Source organism: Hippopotamus amphibius, chromosome 15 (assembly GCF_030028045.1).
Source record: "Hippopotamus amphibius kiboko isolate mHipAmp2 chromosome 15, mHipAmp2.hap2, whole genome shotgun sequence".
In the NCBI taxonomy this organism is placed as follows: domain Eukaryota; kingdom Metazoa; phylum Chordata; class Mammalia; order Artiodactyla; family Hippopotamidae; genus Hippopotamus; species Hippopotamus amphibius.
The window spans coordinates 57,043,076-57,066,296 of NC_080200.1; the positions used below are offsets into that span (position 1 = coordinate 57,043,076).

Here is a 23,221-nt window from a genome sequence, read left to right on the forward strand (position 1 = left end):
GACCTCGGAGAATGAGGGGCGGCGGTGGGGCAGGGGGGCTCCTTTACGGATTCCTACCCCTCTCCGCATTCCGGTCCCGATGTTACCCCTTCCCTTCCCGCCCCCTACGGAGAAGGAACACAAGAATGGGCTTTCCGTGTGCATTTCAGCATTTAACTACTTTGGGTTTAAGAGGCTTTGGGGCTTAAGAATCAGAAAGATAATGGGTCCAAGTCCAGATCCATCACTGGTTGCCTGACACTGGGCAAATCAGTCCTTCTCAGTACTTCCTTTGTCTTAAAATAAGGATGATCACGTTCCCTGCAAGGTGGCTGTGAAGAAATGAGACCACATGTGTAAATATCCTGCTCTGGCCCTGGAAAGTTCGGGAAGCTCAGTAAAGGTTAGTTCTTACCCTACAATGGTCTGGTAGCTTTCTAGTCCAAAGACGTGAGATAGGAGATAGAAGGGTTGGTCATGAGCTGGGTTTGGCAGAAAGAGCACTGGCTTGGCAGTCAGGAGCCAGTTCAGATCTACTTTTTATGCCCGGAGGCAGGAGGCATAACTTTGCTGAGTCTCAAGACTCTCCTCTGAAATGGAATGAGTAGCTGGCGTGCCTACACTGTGGGGTATAATGAGGATGCAAGGAGAGAGAATGCACATACAAAGGTGCTTTGAAAACTATGACAAATGTGTAACAACACATATTCGTCTAACAAGGTGACCATCTAGGGATTCAATCCAACTCTCTTTGGTGAAGGAAGAACAATGGGGTTATTGGGATTATCATCTAGCCCCTCAACCAGTTTCCCTGCCCTGCCCTCACCCCTATGCTCTATTCTCCTCACAGCAGCCAGAGAGACTGTGGAGGACAGAACTCCCATCTATCATGGTCAAAGCCTTCGGATGGCACCCATCTCACTCCAAGTGTAAAATCTAAAGTCTAAAAGGGCCTCCAAAGACCTGCATCCCTGTGACCTTATCTCTTACGCCCTCTTCCAACCACACTGGCCTCCTTGATGATTCCCAGACAGCTCAGGTGCCCCCCAGGCCTCAGCGTCTGTGCACTGGACAGGGCTTCCCTGGACAGCACCATGGGCCACCCCCACTTTCTTAGGTCTTTGAGCAAATGTCCCTTTATTAGACGATTCTTCCTTATTCACCTTGTATGAACTAGTATCCCCTGCCTGACTCCCGTTGATTGTCAGCACTCGTTATCACTTTGAGTTACTATATATTTATCTTTTCACTTATGTATTTACTGTCCTCACTCTGGAATGTAAGCACCTGAGAAAAGGGACTCTGCACTGTTCACTGCTGTGTCCCTCATACCTGGTTCATAGCTGGTGCTCAGTAAGTATCTGTTGAATGAAGGAGTGAATGAATGAATGGCTTACAGAGTGCATACCGTCTTTTATAGGAAGACCCGATGGGATAATCCAGCCTCCAACATTTAAATGTCCTCAGGACTTTGGCCGTGGCTGATGTATTTCTACATTGAAAAACTGATTGCCTATTTTATAGTTAATTACAATGCTTCTTACTTATGTTGAATGATGAAACTTACCAAGTGCTTTTATAAACATTTTCTCACTTGATTCTTAAAACAATACATTTTACAGATAAGGAAATTAATGATCAAGGAGGTATGTTTAGATGCCTCTCTAAACATTGCTTCTAATCCCCCTTCCCCTAAGAATGTGTGTGTGTGTACATTTTATATGTATATATTTATACTATATATAATTATATATTTTATATGACATATGAAACACTCATTTCATTGTATATTTCAGTCCACTATACATCACTATTTAAAATATGTACAGTCTATTTTTACTATATGGATATAAATAATATGCATAGCCAATATACATTATATAAATCAATGTGTATGTGTAGATGTATTTCATTCCACTACATAGACTGTATAAATATTTTTCATTTTCTCTTTGCTCTTCCCAAATCCCTCTGGCAGCTCTAAAGCCAGATGCCTCACCTCCAGCAGCTCCGTGCCTTGGTTGATGACGTCATCTCCAAGGCTTCTAAGCAACCACGTGATCGTGCTAACCGGGACTTTCCTCCCGCTCTTGGCGGGCCGCCCAGGAAACTCTTATAAAATTCAGGTCCTGGGAATAATGAGGTTCAGGAGCCATGTGCTACAAAGTCAGAGAATTTCAGGAAGGAGCAAAGCATGCACTCCAACACTGGAGAACAAAGGGGCGGCTTGTCAGAGGCTGCCCACGCTACTCCAGGGGGCTGTGTGGTTTTGCAGAAGATGGTTGGTACCCCTCAATTATAGCTTTGAAATCTTCCTTTGTTTTGAATTTCTTTTTTCACACTGACTGTGATCCTGCTTACACTGAATTTATACGTTCACAGTAGAGGTTGCCCGTCTGTGATGCCGGTGAAGGCACTTTGTTTTTCAAGATCATACGACAACCTTTGTTCCTAAACTCTTAGTTCCAGTTTCCTAGTAAAAAGAAATCTGGTAAAATCAGCTGCACTCCAAGAAGGATACTCCATTTGGTCCAGGGAAATATATGCCTGGTTTTTGAAACAGCCCCAAGTTTAATGAAATACTAGCTTACAATTTGGGTAAAGACACTATTTTGATATGCTTGTATCATTTTAAGTCAATAATTTTAAATTTCAGCTTTAGCCTTCATTCTTACAGATCTGCCAAATTTGGGTTGAAAAGAAAATAAAGTGGTTCATGGCTCAGTAGGTAATATCTGTGGCTACTGGATGCATTCATACATCACAGACATGGAGAGAACCTGAGAAATCATTCAATTTAAACTTCATTTTTTAAAGATGAGGCATCTCAGACTCAGTGAGATTATATGACTTGTCCCGTCAGACTAGGGAAAAGTTTCCTCATCCAAGGCTTCTAGTATAGCAGGGATCGTAAGAAATGACTAGGATATAGCATGCAATTGATGAACTGCGTGAGAGATTTACGGTAGATGTGTCAGCATGAAGTGAGTATTTAGACACTGGGGCATCAGAAGTCTTGGAAGTGGTGATACCTATATGCAGATTCTTGGAAGAGAGAAACAATCTGAATACACAGATATGGAGCCCAGGTAGTATAAGGTAATAGATAGCGTGAGCAAATTCCAGAGACAGGAAAGCATGGAGGCAGAGGGGTAGTGAAGAATGTCCACAGGGTAGAACACAGGGATTTAATGGCAACTAAGATGGGAATGGTCCATTGGGATCAGATCTTCGGGACCTGCCTCAACATTCAGGGTAAGAGTAGGGATGTTACACAACAAGGAGTGAACAGTATGGGTTGAACAAATCTATGGGGTGTCTTAATTAATTCTAGATTTGGTTCAGCTTTCACAAATATGCCTTCATTACTACTTCTCTTTACTGGGGTAATATCTCTGCTTCTCTGGGATATAAAAGGATCAAGTCAACAAAGACCAACTACTGCCTTACAAGCGTGTTAATAACAGTGACAATCCAAAAATATGACAGTTATGATTTATTGAATGCTTACTACATGGTTTTCAGCAGAACACACATGTGAGGACTTGGCATGAATTAACTCATTTAATCCTCCCAACCAAGTCAATTTTACTGATGAGGCAGTTTTAGTCACTGCGCGATAGCTTCCTAAATGCTTGTTCAGAGTATTAACCAATGACAACTTTGTCTGAACCTGTTAGAGGTCAAGATGACTGCTTAGGGCTTTGACACTCCTCTGTTCACTTCATTACAATATGATAAAATGCAGGGATAAAATATGCCTCATTTTTGCTGATATAAAGCTCATAATGAATTGAGAGAAAGGAATCTGGGAATATACAAGGACCCAGTTGCAAGACCCAGCAACGCTCTATCTGCTTATATATACTCAAAAGGCAGACTCCTGGGAGGAAACCCTCCGCTTACTGGGGGTCAGGTAGGGAAGGCTTTACTTAGGGGATGCTTGCACTGGGGCTTCAGCAATAGGAAATCTGTGAAGAGGGTTGTTGGGAGGGGCAGGGGGCAGAGGAGGAAATGGCATGCAGGCCAGAGAGTGCCCATACATCACACATGTGCACAGACATGTTGTATTTGGGAAATTCAAATGGTTCCATAGAACGGAGCATTGAGGTTACATAGGAAAGGGGTGAGATTTGAATCTAGAAAGAGCAGCTCGTGAAGGGCCATATATGCTCTGCTGAGGACCTTTTTCCTGTATGATAGGAGGAAGACTTGGAGATTTTATGCAGGAAAATGAATGGTTAGACTTGCAGTTTAAAAACATCCTTTTGGAGGCTGGCTGTGTGGAGGGCGGGTTGATGGGGTCGAGATGGGTGCAGGGACACTGATTGGGGAGACATGCATCCAGGCTGGCAGGAAGGGGAGAGAGGATGGACTCAAGGTTCTGGGGAATTAGAATCCCCTGGACAGGATTCAACTATCTGATATAAAAGATTAGGAAGATGGACTTCCTAGGTGGCACAGTGGTTAAGAATCCGCCTGCCAATGCAGGGGACCTGGGTTTGAGCCCTGCTCCAGGAAGATTCCACATGCCGCAGAGCAACTAAGCCTGTGTGCCACAACTATTGAGCCCATGTGCCTCAACTACTGAAGCCCGCGTGCCTAAAGCCCGTGCTCTGCAGCAAGAGAAGCCACGGCAATGAGGAGCCCATGCACCACAATGAAGAGCAGCCCCTGCTCGTCGCAACTAGAGAAAGCCCGTGTGCACAGCAAAGACACAACACAGCCAATAAATAAATAAAATATAATTTAATTAAAAAAAAAAAAGATTAGGAAGAGTAGTAAGGAGGACTCCCAGTCTCCAATTATAGAGGACCCTTTTGAAGCAATTTCACTTGTAATAATCACAAGATTTTATACTTTGAAAATTGGTTAGTTTTAATATATTCCATTGATGTTTAAAGATGTTATTAATTGTGATGGTTAATTTATGTGTCATCTTGACTAGGTGACAAAGTGCCAAGATATTTGGCTAAACCTTATTTTTGGGTGTGCCTGTGAGCATGTTTCTGGATAAGATTAATATTTGAACCAGGGGGCTCAGTCAGGCAGACTGCCCTCTTCAGTGTGGATGGACACCATCCAATCTGCTGAAGGTCCAAATAGAACAAAAGGTGGAGGAATGGAGAATTTTCTCTCTGCCTGATCACTGAGCTAACACATTGATCTTCTCCTGCCTTTGGACTGAGACACCATCAGCAACCCTGGTTCTCAGGCTTTTAGACTCAGACTAAGTGCACCACTGGTTTTCCTGGGTCTTCAGCTTGTAGAAGGCAAACTGGGGGACTTCTCGGATGCCATAATTGCATGAGACATTTCCTCTTAATAAATCTCTTTATATATACTATTGGTTCTATTTCTCTGGAGAACCCTGAATAAATATTAATAAAAGGTAATGTGATAATGAAAAACACTTGAGCTGGTTATAGTAACTTTCGATAACTTGAAAAGAAAACTTTCAAGGTGGGCATCTTAGGGATGGGAGGGGCAGGCTCATGTCTTCTGGGGGAACTAAGCTCTAGACCATCGATGAGTGTTCCAAAGTCAAGTTTACTGCCATTGAGAAGGTGGCCACTATCAGAGGCCAGAGGTGAGAACCAAAGGGAAGAAGGCATAGGTGAAATCACAATTTCTAGATTCCCTCAGAACTGGAGGGCACTGTATGGAGGTGGTAATACAAATCCATCCTTAGGGCTTGATGGGTTCTTCAAGTTCATCTATCTGAAAATACCCATCACCACTCCTGCCAGTATCTGGAATTATGTGCTCTCAGTGAGTTAGAGCTTCCCCTTTGTATATTGTCTTTATATACACAGATCACAGGGTGTCATCGGTAGACATGTGAGCAAGATACACAAATATTTTAGGTTCTGCAAAGGCATGAAGGCTTACATAATGGTTAGCCTTGGGACCAAGAAGGATCCACTTACTTAGGCTAGAAGCCCAGAAATTTCCATTCCCAAATAGCCAAAGTAGTTTCTGCATTTCCGAATTTTAAACGGACTCCAAAGACAGAACACAATTACTTGCAGCCTGTACTGAGGGCTCGTGGGGAGCCCCTTAAACAAAGATGGGGATTCCAAAACCGAGTCATTTTCTAATCTGAGAAAATAAAAGAAAATGAGGTGTTTATAAAAGAGGCCCACAAGGTTCAGAATCTCAGAATGTTAAAGAATCCAATCCCTTAGACCCCATCCCTTTTATTTTTTAAACAAAGAGGAAACGCATCTAGAGAGAGCTGTGAATTGTCCCAAATCACAGAGTTTTGAAACTAGTTTCCACCATATCACAATGCTTTCTCTTTCTAAAATTCCTTGGGGGGGGGGGGGCTGGGGAATGTAAGAAAACCTCTTCCTTTCCTGCTTCTTTATGCCAACAGCTCATGACTAACCGAACAGACAGTTTCTATGGCTTTGTCCTGAAGCCAGCTGAAGGAGGGGAGCAAAGAGCTGCTTTCCAGCCAGGGAAAGAATCTGCAAGAAATAACTGACTGTCATCTGAAATATTTTCAGATGTCGGTTTTCAAAAGAGAGAGCGAGCTCTGAGAGCTGACTTTTACCTCTGATTTTGTTGGAGGGTATTATTTACCTCAGATGCTTATAAATCCCCAATTCTGTTTATTTGCCCGTCACGGTGGTTTTTACTTCTTGACCCCTCCCAACAACCCCCCGAGGTGGTGGTTCACGCTCTTCATCGCTTTGACTCCCTGATGCATCGTACACACTTCAGCCTCTCGAATGTTAGTCTCATTGACGGGGCAGCGGATGAGATAAGGGCTGTTAGTCCGGCTGGGTCCACGTCTGGCGCCTGAGTGCAAGTCTGCGTTTTAATTCTTCCTGCCTGAGAGAGGGTTTCAGGCAAAGCAGCCATGCTGGGGTTTCCTTCATTTTTAAGAAGAACTAAAGGCTTTACTTGGTGGGACCTACCCTTGCACTCTGTAATTGAGAGTTGTGTTTGAGAAAAAGATGCAAAATCAACCCGTGGGTGGGGAGACTAGGGGTGAAACACGAGGAGGCCCTTGGGCATGATGAATTTTCCCCAATGTCTGCAAAATGGTGAACAATCACGGTCACAGGCCACAGAGGCAGCTGAGACTGCTCTCAGCCTCCACGGAACAGTAACCGGTGGACGTCAGGGCAGCTTCTAAACTACTTCTGTTTGAAAAAGAGATTTGGTTCCTATTTATCTGTGAGTGGATATTTAGTTCCCATTATCGATGGTTGCTCTGAAATTATGGGGAGGAAAGACACACTTAGAAGTCACCCTAACTGGAACCGCCAGACAAAAGGTGCCTCTAGTTCCTCTAAGAAGTTGACACCATTTGATGAAAGGGATGCCTCTGGCCCCCAGGGTCATGATTGCGTAAAGACAGTTTTTCAGGAAGCAGAGTCAGCCTCCAGAGCCCTGGCAATCGCAAAGGGGACCCTTCCCCGTGGCAATGGCCTCTGTGGGTTTGGGATGGTGCACTGGGAAGGGCCCACTGATGGCAGGTCATTGGCTACGTACCCGACACATCCAGGTGCTCCAGGTTGGGACAGAGGGACACCACGTCGAAGACCGCCTCATTGGAGATATTGTAACAGCCCGAGACTTCCAGCCGCCGGAGCTCCGGGCAGCACTGGGCAATGGTGTAGAGACCTCGGTCCGTGAGCCGCCTGCAGCCACTGACACTGACGGTTTCCAGCATGAGACAGACGTTGGGTGTGTCCTGACAGAGTCTGCGGGTCAGTACCTTGAGGGCGCGGTCCACGTTGATGGTCTCGCCCGTCAGGCGGATAGTCCTCCAGAGGCGAGGGTCCCAGGCCAGGTTGTACCAGCGGCGGCACACGCGCGCGCAGCGGCACAGCTGGTTGGTGGGCAGGAAGGAGAAGATCTGCACCATGGCGTGGTCCGGGAGCCGCTCGATGCTGGCCTGCTCCTTCTGGGGCCTGGAGGCGAGCCGGATGAGCGGGTGGGTGAGGCGGGTCGGGGGCGGGGAGTGGACCATGGCCACCGTCTCCCCGGTGATGGAGGACGAGGAGGTGGACGAGCCCCTTCCATTCTGAAATCCCGGCAGGCTGGGCGGACATATCAGGGCTGGGCTGGGCGTGCTCAGTGTGCGCATGCTCAGGTCGGAGTCTGGCAAAGGACAGAGAGCAGAGGGTTAAGGTTGGCCAGAGCGGAGCCCCGGGAAGGAGGCAAGGGAGGTGACGCTCATTCTGCTGACATCCTTCCTGGGCCACCCCTGCTGAATCCACCACCGGAAGTGGGAGCGCATGCACATTTCACCCATTCCAGAAAAGGGCTAACCCTCCAATATCTACACCAGGGGTGGGCAAACTACCTGTAAAGGGCCAAGATAAGAAATAGTTGAGGCCCTGCAGGCCATATGGGTTCTGTCTCTGTTGCAAATTACTCAACTCTCCCGTTTTAGTGCAAAAGCTGCCATAAACAATATGTAAACGAGCAGTCATGGCGATTTTTCCATTCAACTTGTCCTGTAAAAACAGAGCAGCTGATTTGGTCCCAGGGCTATAGTTTGCTGACCTTTGATCTGCATTACTGGTGATTATCTAAAGGGCACAGCTTCAAAGTTGCATTATTTCTATACTGGGAAGAAAGATCATGTATTATGAACACAAACTGAGTTTTCTTTTCTAATTATACTTTAGCTAGGCGGGTGATTAGGCTTCACTTACAAATGAGGGGAATGTGTGTCTCAAGACGGAAGACTGGCCAGTGCTGTCTTTGCCCTCACCTGCCCGCTAGTGTCCTTCCCCCATCTTTTTTTTTTTTTTGATCTTTATTGGCCTATAATAGGTTTACACTATTGTGCCAGTTTCTGCTGTACAACAAAGCAAATCAGCTGTATTTACACATATATCCCCAAATCCCCTCCCTCTTAAGCCTCCCTCTCACCCTTCCCTATCCCACCCCTCTAGGTCATCAGCAAGCATCGAGTTGATCTCCCTGTGTTAGGCAGTTGCTTCCCACTAGCTATCTATTTTACATTTGGTAGTGTATAAATCTCAGTGCTACTCTTTCACTTTGTCTCAGCTTCTCCTTCCCCCCCACCCCCCCGCCCCGTGTCCTCAAGTCTGTTTTCTACATCTGTGTCTTTATTCTTCCTCTTGTCACTGGGTTCATCAGTACCATTTTTTTAGATTCAACATATATGTGTTAGCATACGGTATTTGTTACTTGTTTTTCTCTTTCTGACTTACTTCACTCAGTATGACAGACTCTAGGTCCATCCACCTCACTATAAATAATCTTTTGATAATGGTACCCCAAACTCCGTGGTCTGGGTTTTGGGGAACCAAGCTGCTTTCTTCCTCTGTTAGACTAGGCACTTCAGATGGTATTTCCAGGCCTTGAAAATCTGTGGTAACACTTAATTTTCCTTCTTATTAATCACTCCTGCCTTTGCATTTGAATAATGTGACTCATATTCTGTTCCTTGGAACCAGAAAGATCACTTGATGAAGATGCAAGTGGTTTTTAAGTTTATGAGGGATTGAGAGTTCTTTAGAATTCTACTTTAAGAAGTCTGCTCATTTCATATCTGCCTCTCCCCCAACCGTGATATATATATATATGAAAGAATTTATCCTCCTGCTATATAAACATAGTTATATATTATATATTTTACATATTTAGATGGATAGATTTATTTAGGAAGACATATATTCTCTTTCTAAATATGTTTATATATTTCATACAGACATGTGTGAATATACATTTATATATATATATATATACACAGAAAGAGAGAGGGGGAATGAATTTACTTCCAAAATACACATTTCTTTATCCGTGAAATAAGTGAGTTGATCTATATGAATTTCTAAGTCATTTCCAGCTCTAATTGTAGTTCTAAAGACTTAAACAAAAATTCTGTCCTTGTGTGCTTTTTCACATTTCGTACCTTGGGAATTTTCAAACACTTGTCTTTTCAAAGAACTTCTGGCAATAACATATAACACAAGAACTTCTGACACAGGACATCTCTGCTGTCTACTTGTAGTTTTCTTATTGATATACTTTTTCTACTTCTGTTTTCTTTTGAATTTACTTCTCTGTAATCTAACACTGAAAATGTCCCACACGTGTGTCCCACTCTGCCCCTGGGGCATGCCCAGACACCTATACACACACCTGTCTCCCCACCCCACCCCATCTGGGTGCCCAGACACCTATACACACACCTTGTCTGCCTCTTGAAATGCAAACACCTTTTGTGACTGAGTGCAAATGCCACCTCCTCTAAGCATACGTGCCTTCCCTTTTGAAATTCCCACCCTTTGTTATATGGGCATGTGTGACTTTATCTTTCCCTAACGTGCCTGACTGTATTATTTTTCTCACTGTTGCATCTCTTCCTATGTCCCCACATCCTCTGTCATGTATCTTGGCGTTCTTCTTTGGCAGAGTATATGCCTTTGGTCCAGTGATGTTGGCTTTGGCTGTGTGACTTGTGGCCAGCAAATATTAGGGGATGTGATTTGCCCAAAGCCATTTGTGTGGTTGGTCTTGCCCGCCGGCTTTTATCATCACCATGGGAAGAACATGCTTGGCTGGTCCACTGATCTTGGGATGATGAGAGGCCCATCATCTCATCAGATGAGCAGACAGAACTGGCCCCAACCTGCAGCTTAGAGCCAAGCTCAACCAAGCCTGGCTGGAGTCAACAGATGCCCAGATGAACCACAGATGTATGAGCTAGAATGCTGAGTTTGGGGATGATTTGTACCACCGTATTACTGTGGCAACAGATGACAGCGATGTCTTCTATTACACTAAAAACTCCTGTGAGGCAAGGATAAAATCCTGTTCTTACTGCGTCCTGGCAGTCTCTGTCATGGGTTTATGGTACATAGTAGGTGCAGATAAATGTCTTGAATTGAAAGGAAATATTTTATGTTTAAAAAGGATGACTATCTAACTTGGCATGTACTTTTCTATCCCAGGTGGTATACATATTGCATTTTAAGTTATTCATAAGAAAAGAAATATGTACTTCTCTCTTTTGTAATCAGCTCAAATAAACAGTAAATCTTTAAGAAAAAGCTTAAGTGTAAACCAATCAGGGATTTCAAAACTGCCACCCCAAGTTACCATGGTGCTAAACATCATTACATGAACTCCAAGGATTGCCTCTGAAGTTCCCATTTTTCTGAGGCAGCTGAACAACTTCTTTTGGACTAGGAAGGCGGGGCCATCTTAGGCTTTCAGCTCTGGCATTTTAGCAGCTGTGAGGGCTCTGAGATCTCTCTCCTGCCTGCCTACGTTCTGTTCATCTTGAAAGAGAAGACACTTAACTGTTCTGCAGAGACCTGCACAGCTTGATTTGGGCCCTGGAGGAATGAACTATACTTACGGTGGGGGTGGAGGTGGATTTGTAAAACCTGCATCTATAACAAATTCATTTTTTCCATCACTCTTGCATACTCCCAGCACTGGATTATAGGAATGCATCCAGGTTGCCTAGCCCTGCTGTGCATTTAGTAACGCTTTCAGTTTTTTCTTTCTCTTCTTTGCCAAGAATCATGCCCTACGTATTAAGAGAATTCACACTCAGAAAGAGATGGCCGTCTGGCACCTCTGTGGGGAACACTCTGCTCTGGGAGACTCAGGAGCACAGTAAAGGTGCTCCTCTCCAGCGCCAAGCAGCAGGATTCTCAGCAATAATTCATGATGGATCTTCTCTGCTCACTGAGGTGGGGGGAGAGCAGGGGAGTCTGGGAAATTTCAGCTGGATGTTTCTTTTCCTAGAGCATACACCAGGACTCTCTGAGTTTTTCCCACTTATTCTACAGTAGGTCAAAAACCCTCTGAGAATTTTTGAAAGGATACAATTTGTCATAATGGAATAAACAGCACCCGATAATTATAAAAATAATGAAGAATGATGAGTGATGCTATGGTCTGAATGTTTCCAACCCTTTAAATTCGTAGGCTGAAATCTTAACCCCAAGGTGATGGTATTAGGGGGTGGGGCCTTTGGTAAGTGATCAGGTCATGAGAGTAGAACCGTAATAAATGGGATTAATGCCTTTATAAAAGAGACCCCAGAGAGCTAGCTCTCACTTCTGCCATGTGAGGTGACAGTGAGAAGGCAGACATCTACGAGGAAGTGGGCCCCTACCAGACACGGAATCTGCCAGCATCTTGATCTTGGACTTCCAGCCTCCAGAACTGTGAGAAATACATTTCTGCTGTTTGTAAGCCCCCAGTGTGCAGTATTTTGCTATAGCAGCCTGAACAGACTAAGACAAATCACAGCTAGAGATATTCATATCTAGATGTTTTCACAAAGTATCTTTTCTTGATATGTTATATCAAGAAATATATATATTTGGGGAAATAGAAATATATAAATATATTTTCTTTTTTGCAGAATACATGCACACACACATAAACACATGCTTTTAATTTGGAAAGAAATATGGATAAAGAATATGGATAAAATATGTGCAGGTTGCCACACAGTTTCTCTTACCCATTGACACTTGGTGCCATTTACTGGCATAAGGTACCATTTATAAAAACAAGAAGTACTGCTTCCATATAGAACTATCAAGAGTCCCAGAGTATAAATGTCCACTTGTTAGTAAAAGAGAGTGTGGCTTCAAATTCAAATCAAGGGCCATTTCCGCTACCAAGTCGTGTATTCCACATGTACACGGCACGGCAGAAAGAGTGAGTGCTCTCTTTGTACATAGTTTTTTCTCCTATGTCCTTTTCAGAGGACTGGCAGCTAAATGGACATTGGCAATAGCTGCTAAACTTTCTGATAGAGCTTAGAAACAAGGATGCTGATGCCCTGATACCTGGACACACACTCAGAGAGGAAAGGATCAAAGGCCAATATGAAGCTGATAGAGTTACAAGAAACTTGGAACCTACCTCCTGGCCTTAGGACATGGCAAGACAGACAGAAACAGAAAGAAAATTGACTTTTTATGAATTTAAAATATGAATTTAGAATATTTGATGGGAATGAACATATTTTCATATCTGAATACCTATTCCAAGTGAATTTATATGTATCTGATGTCTTGCGGGCAAAAGTGATCTATTTCTCTTAGCAGTAAGGTGATACCCATTGGGCGACAACATAGTATAACAATAACTGAAAGAATATTATTCCTACTTTTAATACATTGTATACTTTTGTATACATTTATATAAAAATTAAACTACATCTTTCTTTACTGTCCCCCTAGGCAAATGGAGAGATGCATGGATAATATATGGAAGAACTTTATTTACCCTGCCAGGCATTATTTTGAGCAGGGAAAATAGCACTTGCAAAGTACCAAGAGAAATATGCATTTCCAAAAGCTTCAGTCAAAAATAAAATCTACAGATGCCTGCATCAAGTGTCCTTAAATTCTGACAAGTCCTTTTGATAACTGGAAATGGGGATTATGAAATGGCACAGAGTCGCTTGTTTAAAAGCCCCCCTTCCCTGCTGCTTCTATGGTATCCACATTGCCATGAGGCGCAGATACCACCCACAGAGCGTTCTTGGACAGAATCATTAGAAGGAGTATACACAAAAGCTGCCTGGATCATTTATTTGAAGGTCAAATGTCCCCTGAAATAATCAGGACAAGGAATGCCCAAACTCTTAGGAGACAGATGCATCTTCATAACATATGAAAAATTTTCAGAATGTAAAAGGTAGGTGGCTTTTTAAATTTACCAAGACTGCTCTTTACGCTGTAGACAATCTTTGAGCAAACTTTTTTTCAATAAGTACATGAATTGATAACGGAACGGAATCAGTTAAAGGCAGACTCAATGCATTACTTCGTGGTAGGATGGATGGGTGAATGAAGGGATGGGCGAACAGACAAACTATAAAAGGAAAAATTATAAAATCTGCAAAAAGGACATGTTTGGTTAACTTCACATACAGAAATGGAAATGGAAAAGAGGTTGTCAGTTATGAATATGTAAGACTCTAAGAAAGACAGAGGTGAACTAACACATGTAAATGTCATGAAAGCAGAATGGGAGAATTTAAGGAGAAATAAGCAAACGATTTTTTGCAATATGACATGTATTTTGTAGCCTGTGTCTCCTATGATATCAGGAAGCTGGATATATGCCCCAAATTGAAACAGAACATAAAAACACACACCACTGATGTCTGCAGGAAAATATACAGAATAAGCTGCAAGTACATAGGGATAGACATTGGGTATGAAAATTCAGTAAGGTGGGCTGCTGCAGATTCTTTGGTTACAGATTTATAGGCAGAAAAGAAAGTGACCCTTCATTCATTTATTCACTGGCTCATTTAACACACGTGGTTACTATTGCCTGAGTGCCCAGTGGGGTCTGGAAGGGAGGAAATTTTGCCTTTGAGTAGATTATAAAGCAAATATTCCGGACCCACCTCCTTTCTGCACTACAGTCCCATTCAAGTACCTCCACAGCAAAGGCTCTGCCCTTTCCAGCTGCTTGTAGCATTTATGGAGAGAAAAAGTGACTCTATGTTGAGAATGTACCTGAATCACACAAAATCCCGGATGGGAAAGGAGAAAAGTACGTCTAAGTCTGAAAAAATAGTCAGTTTTCAGAAGTCCAAGATAAGGACCATGAGTATAAAATCTCACAGTAGTGGAAAACATTTGAATTAAAGAATATTTTTGGTAAACTTTTGGATTTTCTCAAAACGAGGCTAATTTTCGTTTCACACAATGAAGATCCTAAGTCACATAAATATAATTATACTTTTTTATATTGATATTTTCATCTGTTGTCTAAAATAAGAGAGAGTGGATTCTTTGAAGTTTAAGACCTTGTGGCTCCATTATTAATTTAAAACATTTCCAAGTATGTGATTTATGTGTGAACGATATGTTTTATGTTCGTAAATTAAATATGTAAAGAATACCAAAAAGTATAGCTGTCTTTTTCGGGGCGGGGGTGGGGGGAACCCTATGAACGTTTATTCTCATGGTTTCAAAAGTTCTGGAAATTTTACCTCTTTAGTAATTATAGTACAGTATCAAAAATATTCAAGGCATCTCATGCATACATGCTTATTAGATACATTTTCTTCTAACTAGATAGCTGCCTGTTTTGTACAAGTTTTTATTTCCAAACCACTGCTGTTTACACTCTAGGAAGTCGTATTTACATTACACTGGCCTTTCAAAGTCAAAATTCACAAAGCTACTCTGCATTTTCTCCCTCTGATTACCAAAACTTTTGTGCAAGATGCTTTCCATTATAAGCCGTCTTTCTACTCAAGAACTCTTGCCATAAAAAGCAAAGTTTCTTTTCTTAGCTTAAACTCAAGCTTAAAAAAATTAGATCCATAAAATCTGGCTGGTGAAAAAAAATACAATCTAGGGATCTTTTTCCTCTTGTTTTATTTCAAAATATTTTCTTTTAATGTGGTTCACATCATATACACACCCTAAAACTTATTAAGGTATCGGCTGCTATAAAGTAGAAATTTCCATAGGCAAGGTTAATCCTGCATTTTAGCTGGAAGGAGTTACCTTTAGGACTCAAGGGTTCTTGCTGGGAATGTCCTCCAGAAGGTGGCACCCCCAGGATCAGATTTTGGCTAAGACTTCCATCCAAGAACAAAAACCCTGTTTTTGTCAGTCACCTGGATCAGTCCTATTAAGGGTAGAGCTATGGTGATTGGTCCCTGAAATCTTGACAAGGGCATGAGGGTCCTCTCATATCAGGGGATACAGCCTAGTCCAACGGCTGGCTCTACTTTTATGCCTAAACACCAGTTCCTCAATTTATCCAGCTTTTGACTCAAACTGATTTGAGTATAGATGCTGTTTTGTCCTTTAGTTCTTCTAAAAGGGAAGAGTCACACTGCTCAGGAAGCTTTTAACCCACATTGCCCTAAAAGCCATAAATATAATCAATGAAATGTACAGAATGGCATTTCGGGAATATACAGTGCAGGCTGATTTCGCTTGCAATGCTGAGTATCTAGAAAGGATCTTTAAGAAAATGTATGCCCGAGGAAATATCAAGTAGCCTCAGAAACTATGTAAGAGTCCTGAATTATAATTCACAGCCTCTGTATGGCTTTGTGTTGAAATGATAATTTCTTAGTACTTTTAAAAAAATGTGTAAAATGGCAAAGGGAGATGACCTTATGCTATTTATTCTTTAATGGAAAGTAGGATGCTTTATCCCTGAGTACCTCTGCTATTAGATGCTACCCTTTTCAAAAGGTGAGGTGATATTCTCCTTTTGGTAGAGCATGTTTTTAGAACCTCTTTAAACATTTGTTAATCTTTCTTTTTAATAAAAAGAAAGGTTCAGATTCAAAGTCTTTGACAGGCAGCAATACTTAGCTAGCATTTAATAACATTTTAATGTTTTTAAAAAACTGTTCATTATAATTTATTTTTATTTAAAAATCATTTAATTATGACAAGTGATACTGGTCTTTCAAGTAATGTAACGTAATATTTTGCTTTTAAGTAAGTTAAGTTTACTTTTAAAAGTATTAAGTGAATAGTCATACAGGTGGCGAGGCAATATGGCAAAAATCATGATGGCATTTGTAAATGTCTCAAGTTTAGGAAATGCTATTAAGTTGGAAAGAACATCAAAGACAGATGAACTTGGATTCCTGCCTCTGCTTTACAATGTGCAACTTGCATCATCTGAGACAAGTCGCTGAAACTCCAGGGACCACCAATCTTCTCTTTCGTAAAGTGGAAATAATTCCACCAACTTTACAGAGTAGTTAGGTGGAGTCTATGAAAGGTGATATTGTTATCCAAAAAAGTGTTTGACAATAATTATAAGTCATTACTGAGGACCTCATGGGGAAGAATTTCTGGGCCTTCCTGCTATGGGGCTGTGTTTTTAGGGGCACACTCTTCTGGATTTCCAGTAAGCAAGTTTCTTGTCCATCTTCTCCTGTTCCAGTAGATTTCCTGTAGAGTCCCATCTTCATAAATTTCTAGCTGTTGCTGCCACAGACCTTTGAAATGTCTTTCATGTCAGTGGGGGATGATAGGGGGAGAATGAAGATAAATAGAATATAGAGAAAAATCCATGGTTAGAGCACAATGTACTTTTGGTGAACAAAATATGACCACTGCATTTACTGGCAAAAGAATATTTTAATGGTGAAAGTCTTTTCTCGTAGTTTATTATAAAAATCTGTTTTCCTATGTTGTGGTGGACTGCTCTCTCCTTGAAATATCTCCTGAAGTTTTGCAGCACCTTTCTCTCTTCTGCTTTTCTGTTCTCCTTCTCAGGAGCTGTTTTCTCACCCTCTTCCGTGGTGCACTGCTTATACATCGGTGTTTCCAGAGAGTTTCAACCTTAATTCTTCTGTTAGCATCTGCCCCCTCCCCCGCATGGGCTCATATGCACTCACATGGCTTCAGCAACTGCCTCTAGGTTAATGACTCCTGAAACTCAAGTTCCAGTCTAGACCATGCTCTTTTACGTATCTCTCCCAAACATTAAACACATATAGCCAAATACCTGCTAGACCAGTGCTACCTACTAGGGCAGCCACTAGCCATCTAAGGTGACTAGAAATTCAATTTATTAAAAATAACCTAGAGACTTCCCTGGTGGCGCAGTGGTTAAGAATCCACTTGCCAGTGCAGGGGACACAGGTTCGACCCCTGGTCTGGGAAGATCCCACATGCTGCAGAGCAACTAAGCCCGTATGTCACAACTACTGAGCCCGTGTGCCACAAATACTGAAGCCCATGTGCCTAAAGCCTGTGCGCCACAACAAGAGAAGCCACTGCAATGAGAAGCCCGCACACTGTAATGAAGAGTAGGGCCCACTCGCCGCAACTAGAGAAAGCCCGCTCGCAGCAACGGAGACCCAACACAGCCAATAAAATTAATTAATTAACTAATTAATTAACCTAAAAATTCAGCTCCTTGGATGCACCTTTTAGGAATTCACTAGCCACATGTAGCCAGTGGTCACTGTACTAGACAGCACAGATACAGTGCGATTCCATTACTATAGAGAATTCTCCTGAACAATGCTATCTATACTAACCTTTTCCCACAAATGGATCTCCAACAGAGTATGTACAAGACGGAATGCACCAATATCCTTCGGGAAACAACCTTTTCTCATTACTTTCTGTACTGGTGTTAATGGTATCACCACTGGTCAAATCTGCCTCCTAAGCTGGAAATCTGGGAATCACCTTGAATCCTACCTGTATCTAATCAGTTGCCAAGTCCCTCACTTTGATTATGCTATGGAGCTAAATATTCCCCTCCCTTTCTCTGTCTCCACTGCTGCCACCTCAAGTTTTCAGCATCTCCGTCTTCTCTCAACAACTCCTTGACTGGTAGTCCTTACCCTAGTCTTCTTTCCAATTCTCTACCACTCTAACATAGCCTTGGCACTACATTCAGAGTTAACTTTCTAAAACATGGTCCAAGTCCCTGCACCAAAACCTTTAATGGCTCATACCTTTTGTTGGGGGTTGAACTGTGTCCCCTACAAAGTTATGTTGAAGTCCTGACCCCTGTATGGTACCTGTGAATGTGGCCTTATTTGGAAATAGTGTCTTTGAAGATGTAATCAAGTTAAGATGCAGTCATACTCAATTAGGGTGATTCCTAATCTGATGTAACAGGGGTCCATATAAGAAGAGAAAACTGAGACACAGGGAGAGAAGACACAGAAACAGACACAGAGGTGAGACGGCAGTACAACGATGGAGGCAGACACTGGAGTTATGCTGCCACAAACCAAGGAACATCTGGGGCCCCAAGGAGCTGAAAGAGGCAAGAGGGGATGCTTCCCATGTCACTGCCAGCACCTCGATTTTGCACTTCTAGCCTCCAGAACTGTGACACAACAAATTTTGTTGTTACGTGGTCCATGTACTCTGTAACAGCAGCCCTGAAAACCAGTACACTTCTTGCCATAGTTTTTGATTGAGTGATTATTATGTACCAGGCATTGTATTAGGCACTACCTAGGTAACAAAGTCTAATTTCTCTAGAGTGTGTAGGAGACCCTTCGCCCAAGTTCACATCTCAGAGCACGTGATCATGTTGCTCTCCTGGCCCAAAAGTTTTTTTCCTCCAGACTAACTGGTTGACTCCAAGTCATTGCTCAAATTCCCAGTGGGTTGTCTGCTTCTCTGTCAAGCCTTTCCAGATCCCCCCAGGCTGAATTATGTAAGTACTTTTACTGTTTCCACTGAATTCTAATATACCCGTACCATAGCCCTATACACAGAGTCTCTCTCCATCCACTGGACTGCAAGCACTTCGAGGCCAGGAGCTGTCTCCTGCATCTCTAAGTCAGTCTGGAGTCTCACCTGGATGTGGCCACCAAGAAACTGTTCACCTTATGCACCTAAGGGAATGTTCTTTGCTTGGCCCTACAAGAAGCCCCTTTCGGTTTTCTTTCAGGTGGAGCTAGAAATATTTAGAACAACCGCAGATCTTCCTCCACATATAAAAGGATTATGTCCACATATACCCATCATAAGTTGAAAATATCTTAAGTTGAAAGTGCATTTGGGACTTCCCTGGTGGCGCAGTGGTTAGGAATCCACCTGCCAATTCAGGGGACACGGGTTTGATCCCTGGTCGGGAAGATCCCACATGCTGCAGAGCAACTAAGCCCATGTGCCACAACTACAGAACCTGGGTGCCACAACTACTGAAGCCTGTGCACCTGGAGCCTGTGCTCTGCAACAAGAGGAGCCACTGCACTGAGAAGCCTGCCCACCTCAATGAAGAGTAGCCCCCATTCACCACAACTAGAGAAAGCCTGTGCGCAGCAACGAAGACCCAACGCAGCCAAAAATTAAAGAAAAAAAAAGAAGTGCACTTAATACATCGACCCTACCAAACATCATAACTTAGCTGAGCATACCTTAAACATGCTCAGAACACTTACATGAGAATACAGTTGGGCAATATTATCTAACAGCCTGTTTTATAACAAAGTGTTGCATATCTCATGTAATGAATACTTTACTGAAAATGAGAAGCAGAATAGTGGTCTGGTAGTGTTTACCCACGTGATCCTGGGGTTTACTGGCAGCTGAAGCTCACTGCCGCTGGCCAGCATCATGAGACAGCATGGCACTGCATCATGCTAGCCTGGGAAAAATCAAAATTCAAAATCTGTCTATTGCTTTTACACCATCGTAACACTGGAAAATCATAAGTTGGGGACCACCTGGTACTCGGAACAACCAGGTGTTTTGGATTAAACAAGTTGGAACATCTCTGTGCTTTATCAACATTTCATTTTTAGGTCTTTTTTCTTTGGCCCTCCACTTAATTTAGGCTGATGTAGCACACACACTTGAGTTTAAAAATATTCATCAACTCAGAAAATATTTAAAAAGACACATGCACACACAAAAACAATCTCCTGCAGCTCACATCACCTGAAGTATCTGAGAGCCAAATTCTTAGTGCTTTGTTCATGGTACCTGCTGTTGAGATGAGTCACATTGCTGCTCACTTCTAATAACAATGAAACATGAAAACTCACAATAAATGAAAAAAAAATAACATTTCTATATTGGCCCAGGATTGTAAAATGTATTCTTTTAACTTTAGTTACCTAAGATGGAACAGGATTTTTTGTGTGTGTCTGTTTTTTCCCAGAACTGAGTCACACATCAATTGTAATAATCAGAATTTGCTTTCCTTGACAGTGTGGGAGAGACAGTAATATTTATTTGCTGTTTTGCAGAGAGTTCACGGATAGCTTTGCAAAGCCTGGGAAATGAGTCAGCTCTTGTCTTGACAAGAGGAGAAAACACATAGATTTCCATGCAAAGGCTTGCAATCCATAATTTTCCACTTCAAGTTGCACTTTACACGGCTGCCTTAATTGTTTTCTATCTTCAATTGCCAGATAATGCTTTTGCCTTATTTCTCCATGAATAGTTACGGAATTCCAACGTTTGCATCTTTCAAAGTGCAATAGATGGTATACTATTGAATTTAGATTCTGGTAAAGAGAAACATAGATTTTCAGTTCATAGCAGAAAACAGGCCCTACAGGGAGCAATAGTCTAGCTCACACATTCAACTCTCAAGTGAGAAAAAAAGAGAAATTGCCAGTAAATTTATGAATGTGTAAAGTATCAATAATTAAATAGAATGTTTCCAAAGCAAAGCAAATCCCTGAATTTCCTTAACCACTTGAAAATATTATACACCATTGTTTAAATTCTTTACAATTTCTTTTGATTTAAAAATATGTATAAAGCATTTATTATCTATAAAACCCTGTTCTAAGTACTATATAAATATTAACTCATAAATACAATGTTCCTATTATCATTTTTAAGTGCTTGGGAAAACCAATGGTCCAATAACATAGAGAAACACTTTATTCTCTCTATATTATCAAATAGAGAAGGGAAGAATAAAGGAACTTAGTACATTTAAATATTGTTTTATTTACTTACTGAGGGTCTCTTTGCAGCCTGGTGGGTGGACAGATACCTTAAGGTGACCTGGGATACATTTGCATGGCGGGTTCCTGCTGTAGTCCAAGCTCATAATCTCTGCTTGAGTGACCCCAGGGCCACCTTATTGGGTCCAAGGAATAGACCCAATACTCAGTAGCACGCAGACTGGCTTTTCAATGGGCCCCTGGATTTTGGGGGCAGGACTTTACATGGCTGGTTCACATGGGCCCAATTCTGGACTATATTATTAATTCATACTTGTTTGAGGAAGTCCTCATTTTAAAGGGAAATTAACAGCAATCTTAAGGAAATTCAGCTGCAGTGTAGAATTCAAGCAAACTGAAATACTTCTGGGAAATCCTTCCACACCCACTGCATATTTTTCTGTAGAATTAGGATCTTTTATTAACGTTCCAGTTCACCCATATCCCAAGTAGTCCATAATTTCTGGGTCATATTTCTCTTTAAGAAGATATCTAAAAGTGCATACTTATTGGATACATCTCTTAGCAGCATTTGGATGAAGAATGAAAAAATAAATCTAAACATGAGTTCCTAATTATAACACGTGGCATTAATCAGTGCTGAAAGCTCCCGCTTAATCCCAAGATCATTATAAGAAAAAAAAAAAATGCTTGAGGTCAGGGTTGGGAACCAGGAGGGGAGGAGGTATACATTTGATACATTGGCGATGATCTCTATTTAAAATAGCTTTTCTGGACAGCATGTGCTTTTAGTTCTCTTTTAACCAAAATTCAAGACTTAGTCATAAAGCAAACCAAATGGTATATTCTGGTTCACCATTTACAATACATGGATATTTTGTACACTAGGATGTTTCATGTGCAAGTTACAGTTACAGTTTCCCCAGAAGGCCATGGTTTGACCTTGGGACATGGGTCAGGGTGGGGGTGGGGGCCCATGAGTGGACAGGGAGGTAACTCAGGATTTGCGCCCCCATTCTGCCCTCTGCATCTTCCCCTTGGCCTTCCCCCAACCCAGGATATCCAAATGGTTCTCATGGATGAATCACTCTGCTTACTTTCATTACTTTCGACCCTAAGTTAAAAATACTTTATTTTTTACCTGCAAATGGTAACACCCTGACATGTGACATGCTGGTGGCTTGGGTTTTCCTCAAGATCTGTTGTTGTTACACTTACTCATTTGGTTTTAAAATCTCTCTCTATTAAATGAATAAGAGCAAAGATTACCAAAGATGATAAAAACATTTTCAGATTTATCCGTCAGAGGCTGAGCAGATAGAGAAGCCTTGAGATAGGAATTGTTTGGGTTCATTCAATGTGAACGACCTTAAAAAAATTCCTCATTCTGGGCCAGATGCTGTGCAGCTTGGCTTCTAAGCACTGCTAGTCCTTTTTGGTTAAGAAGAAGATCAAATCTCTTAAAACAGTTCAAAAACGGAAAATAAGTTGAAAATGGCACCTTAATTTTAGATTTTGAGAAATTTTAATGTTTTATTGTTTTAGAGTTAATTTCAGGTTATCCCTGAACAACAAGAAAATTCACGGTTGATAGCTAAAAGATTGCTTCATTGGCTTCATGGATCAGGGAAATAAAAAGATGATTAAAACAGCATTTTGCAAAATGGTCCATTTGGCTCTTTCAGCCATGTCAAGAGCTCTATGAAATAATATAGCTAAATATTCAGTGATTAACTATTATGATACTTAATTACATCACAGAATAGCACAAGCCACAAAGAAATGGTCAGGTATTTGTACTTTTAATAATCTTCTTTGGCTGGTAATGTGATGTAAAGGACACATTTTTCTTCATTATAAAAAATAACCCAC

General features: G+C 41.8%; 1 protein-coding gene across 4 annotated transcripts in view; it reads right to left on the reverse strand.

Moving 5' to 3' along the window:
• The window catches only part of FBXL7 (F-box and leucine rich repeat protein 7), a 392,528-nt gene that overhangs the window by 3,383 nt on the left and 365,924 nt on the right, over nucleotides 1–23,221 (reverse strand). For all 4 annotated transcript variants that reach the window (XM_057709726.1, XM_057709725.1, XM_057709727.1 and 1 more), the window contains one exon: nucleotides 7,486–8,097. In XM_057709726.1, the coding sequence (XP_057565709.1) occupies nucleotides 7,486–8,097 (612 nt within the window). The remainder of the gene's footprint in view (nucleotides 1–7,485; nucleotides 8,098–23,221) is intronic.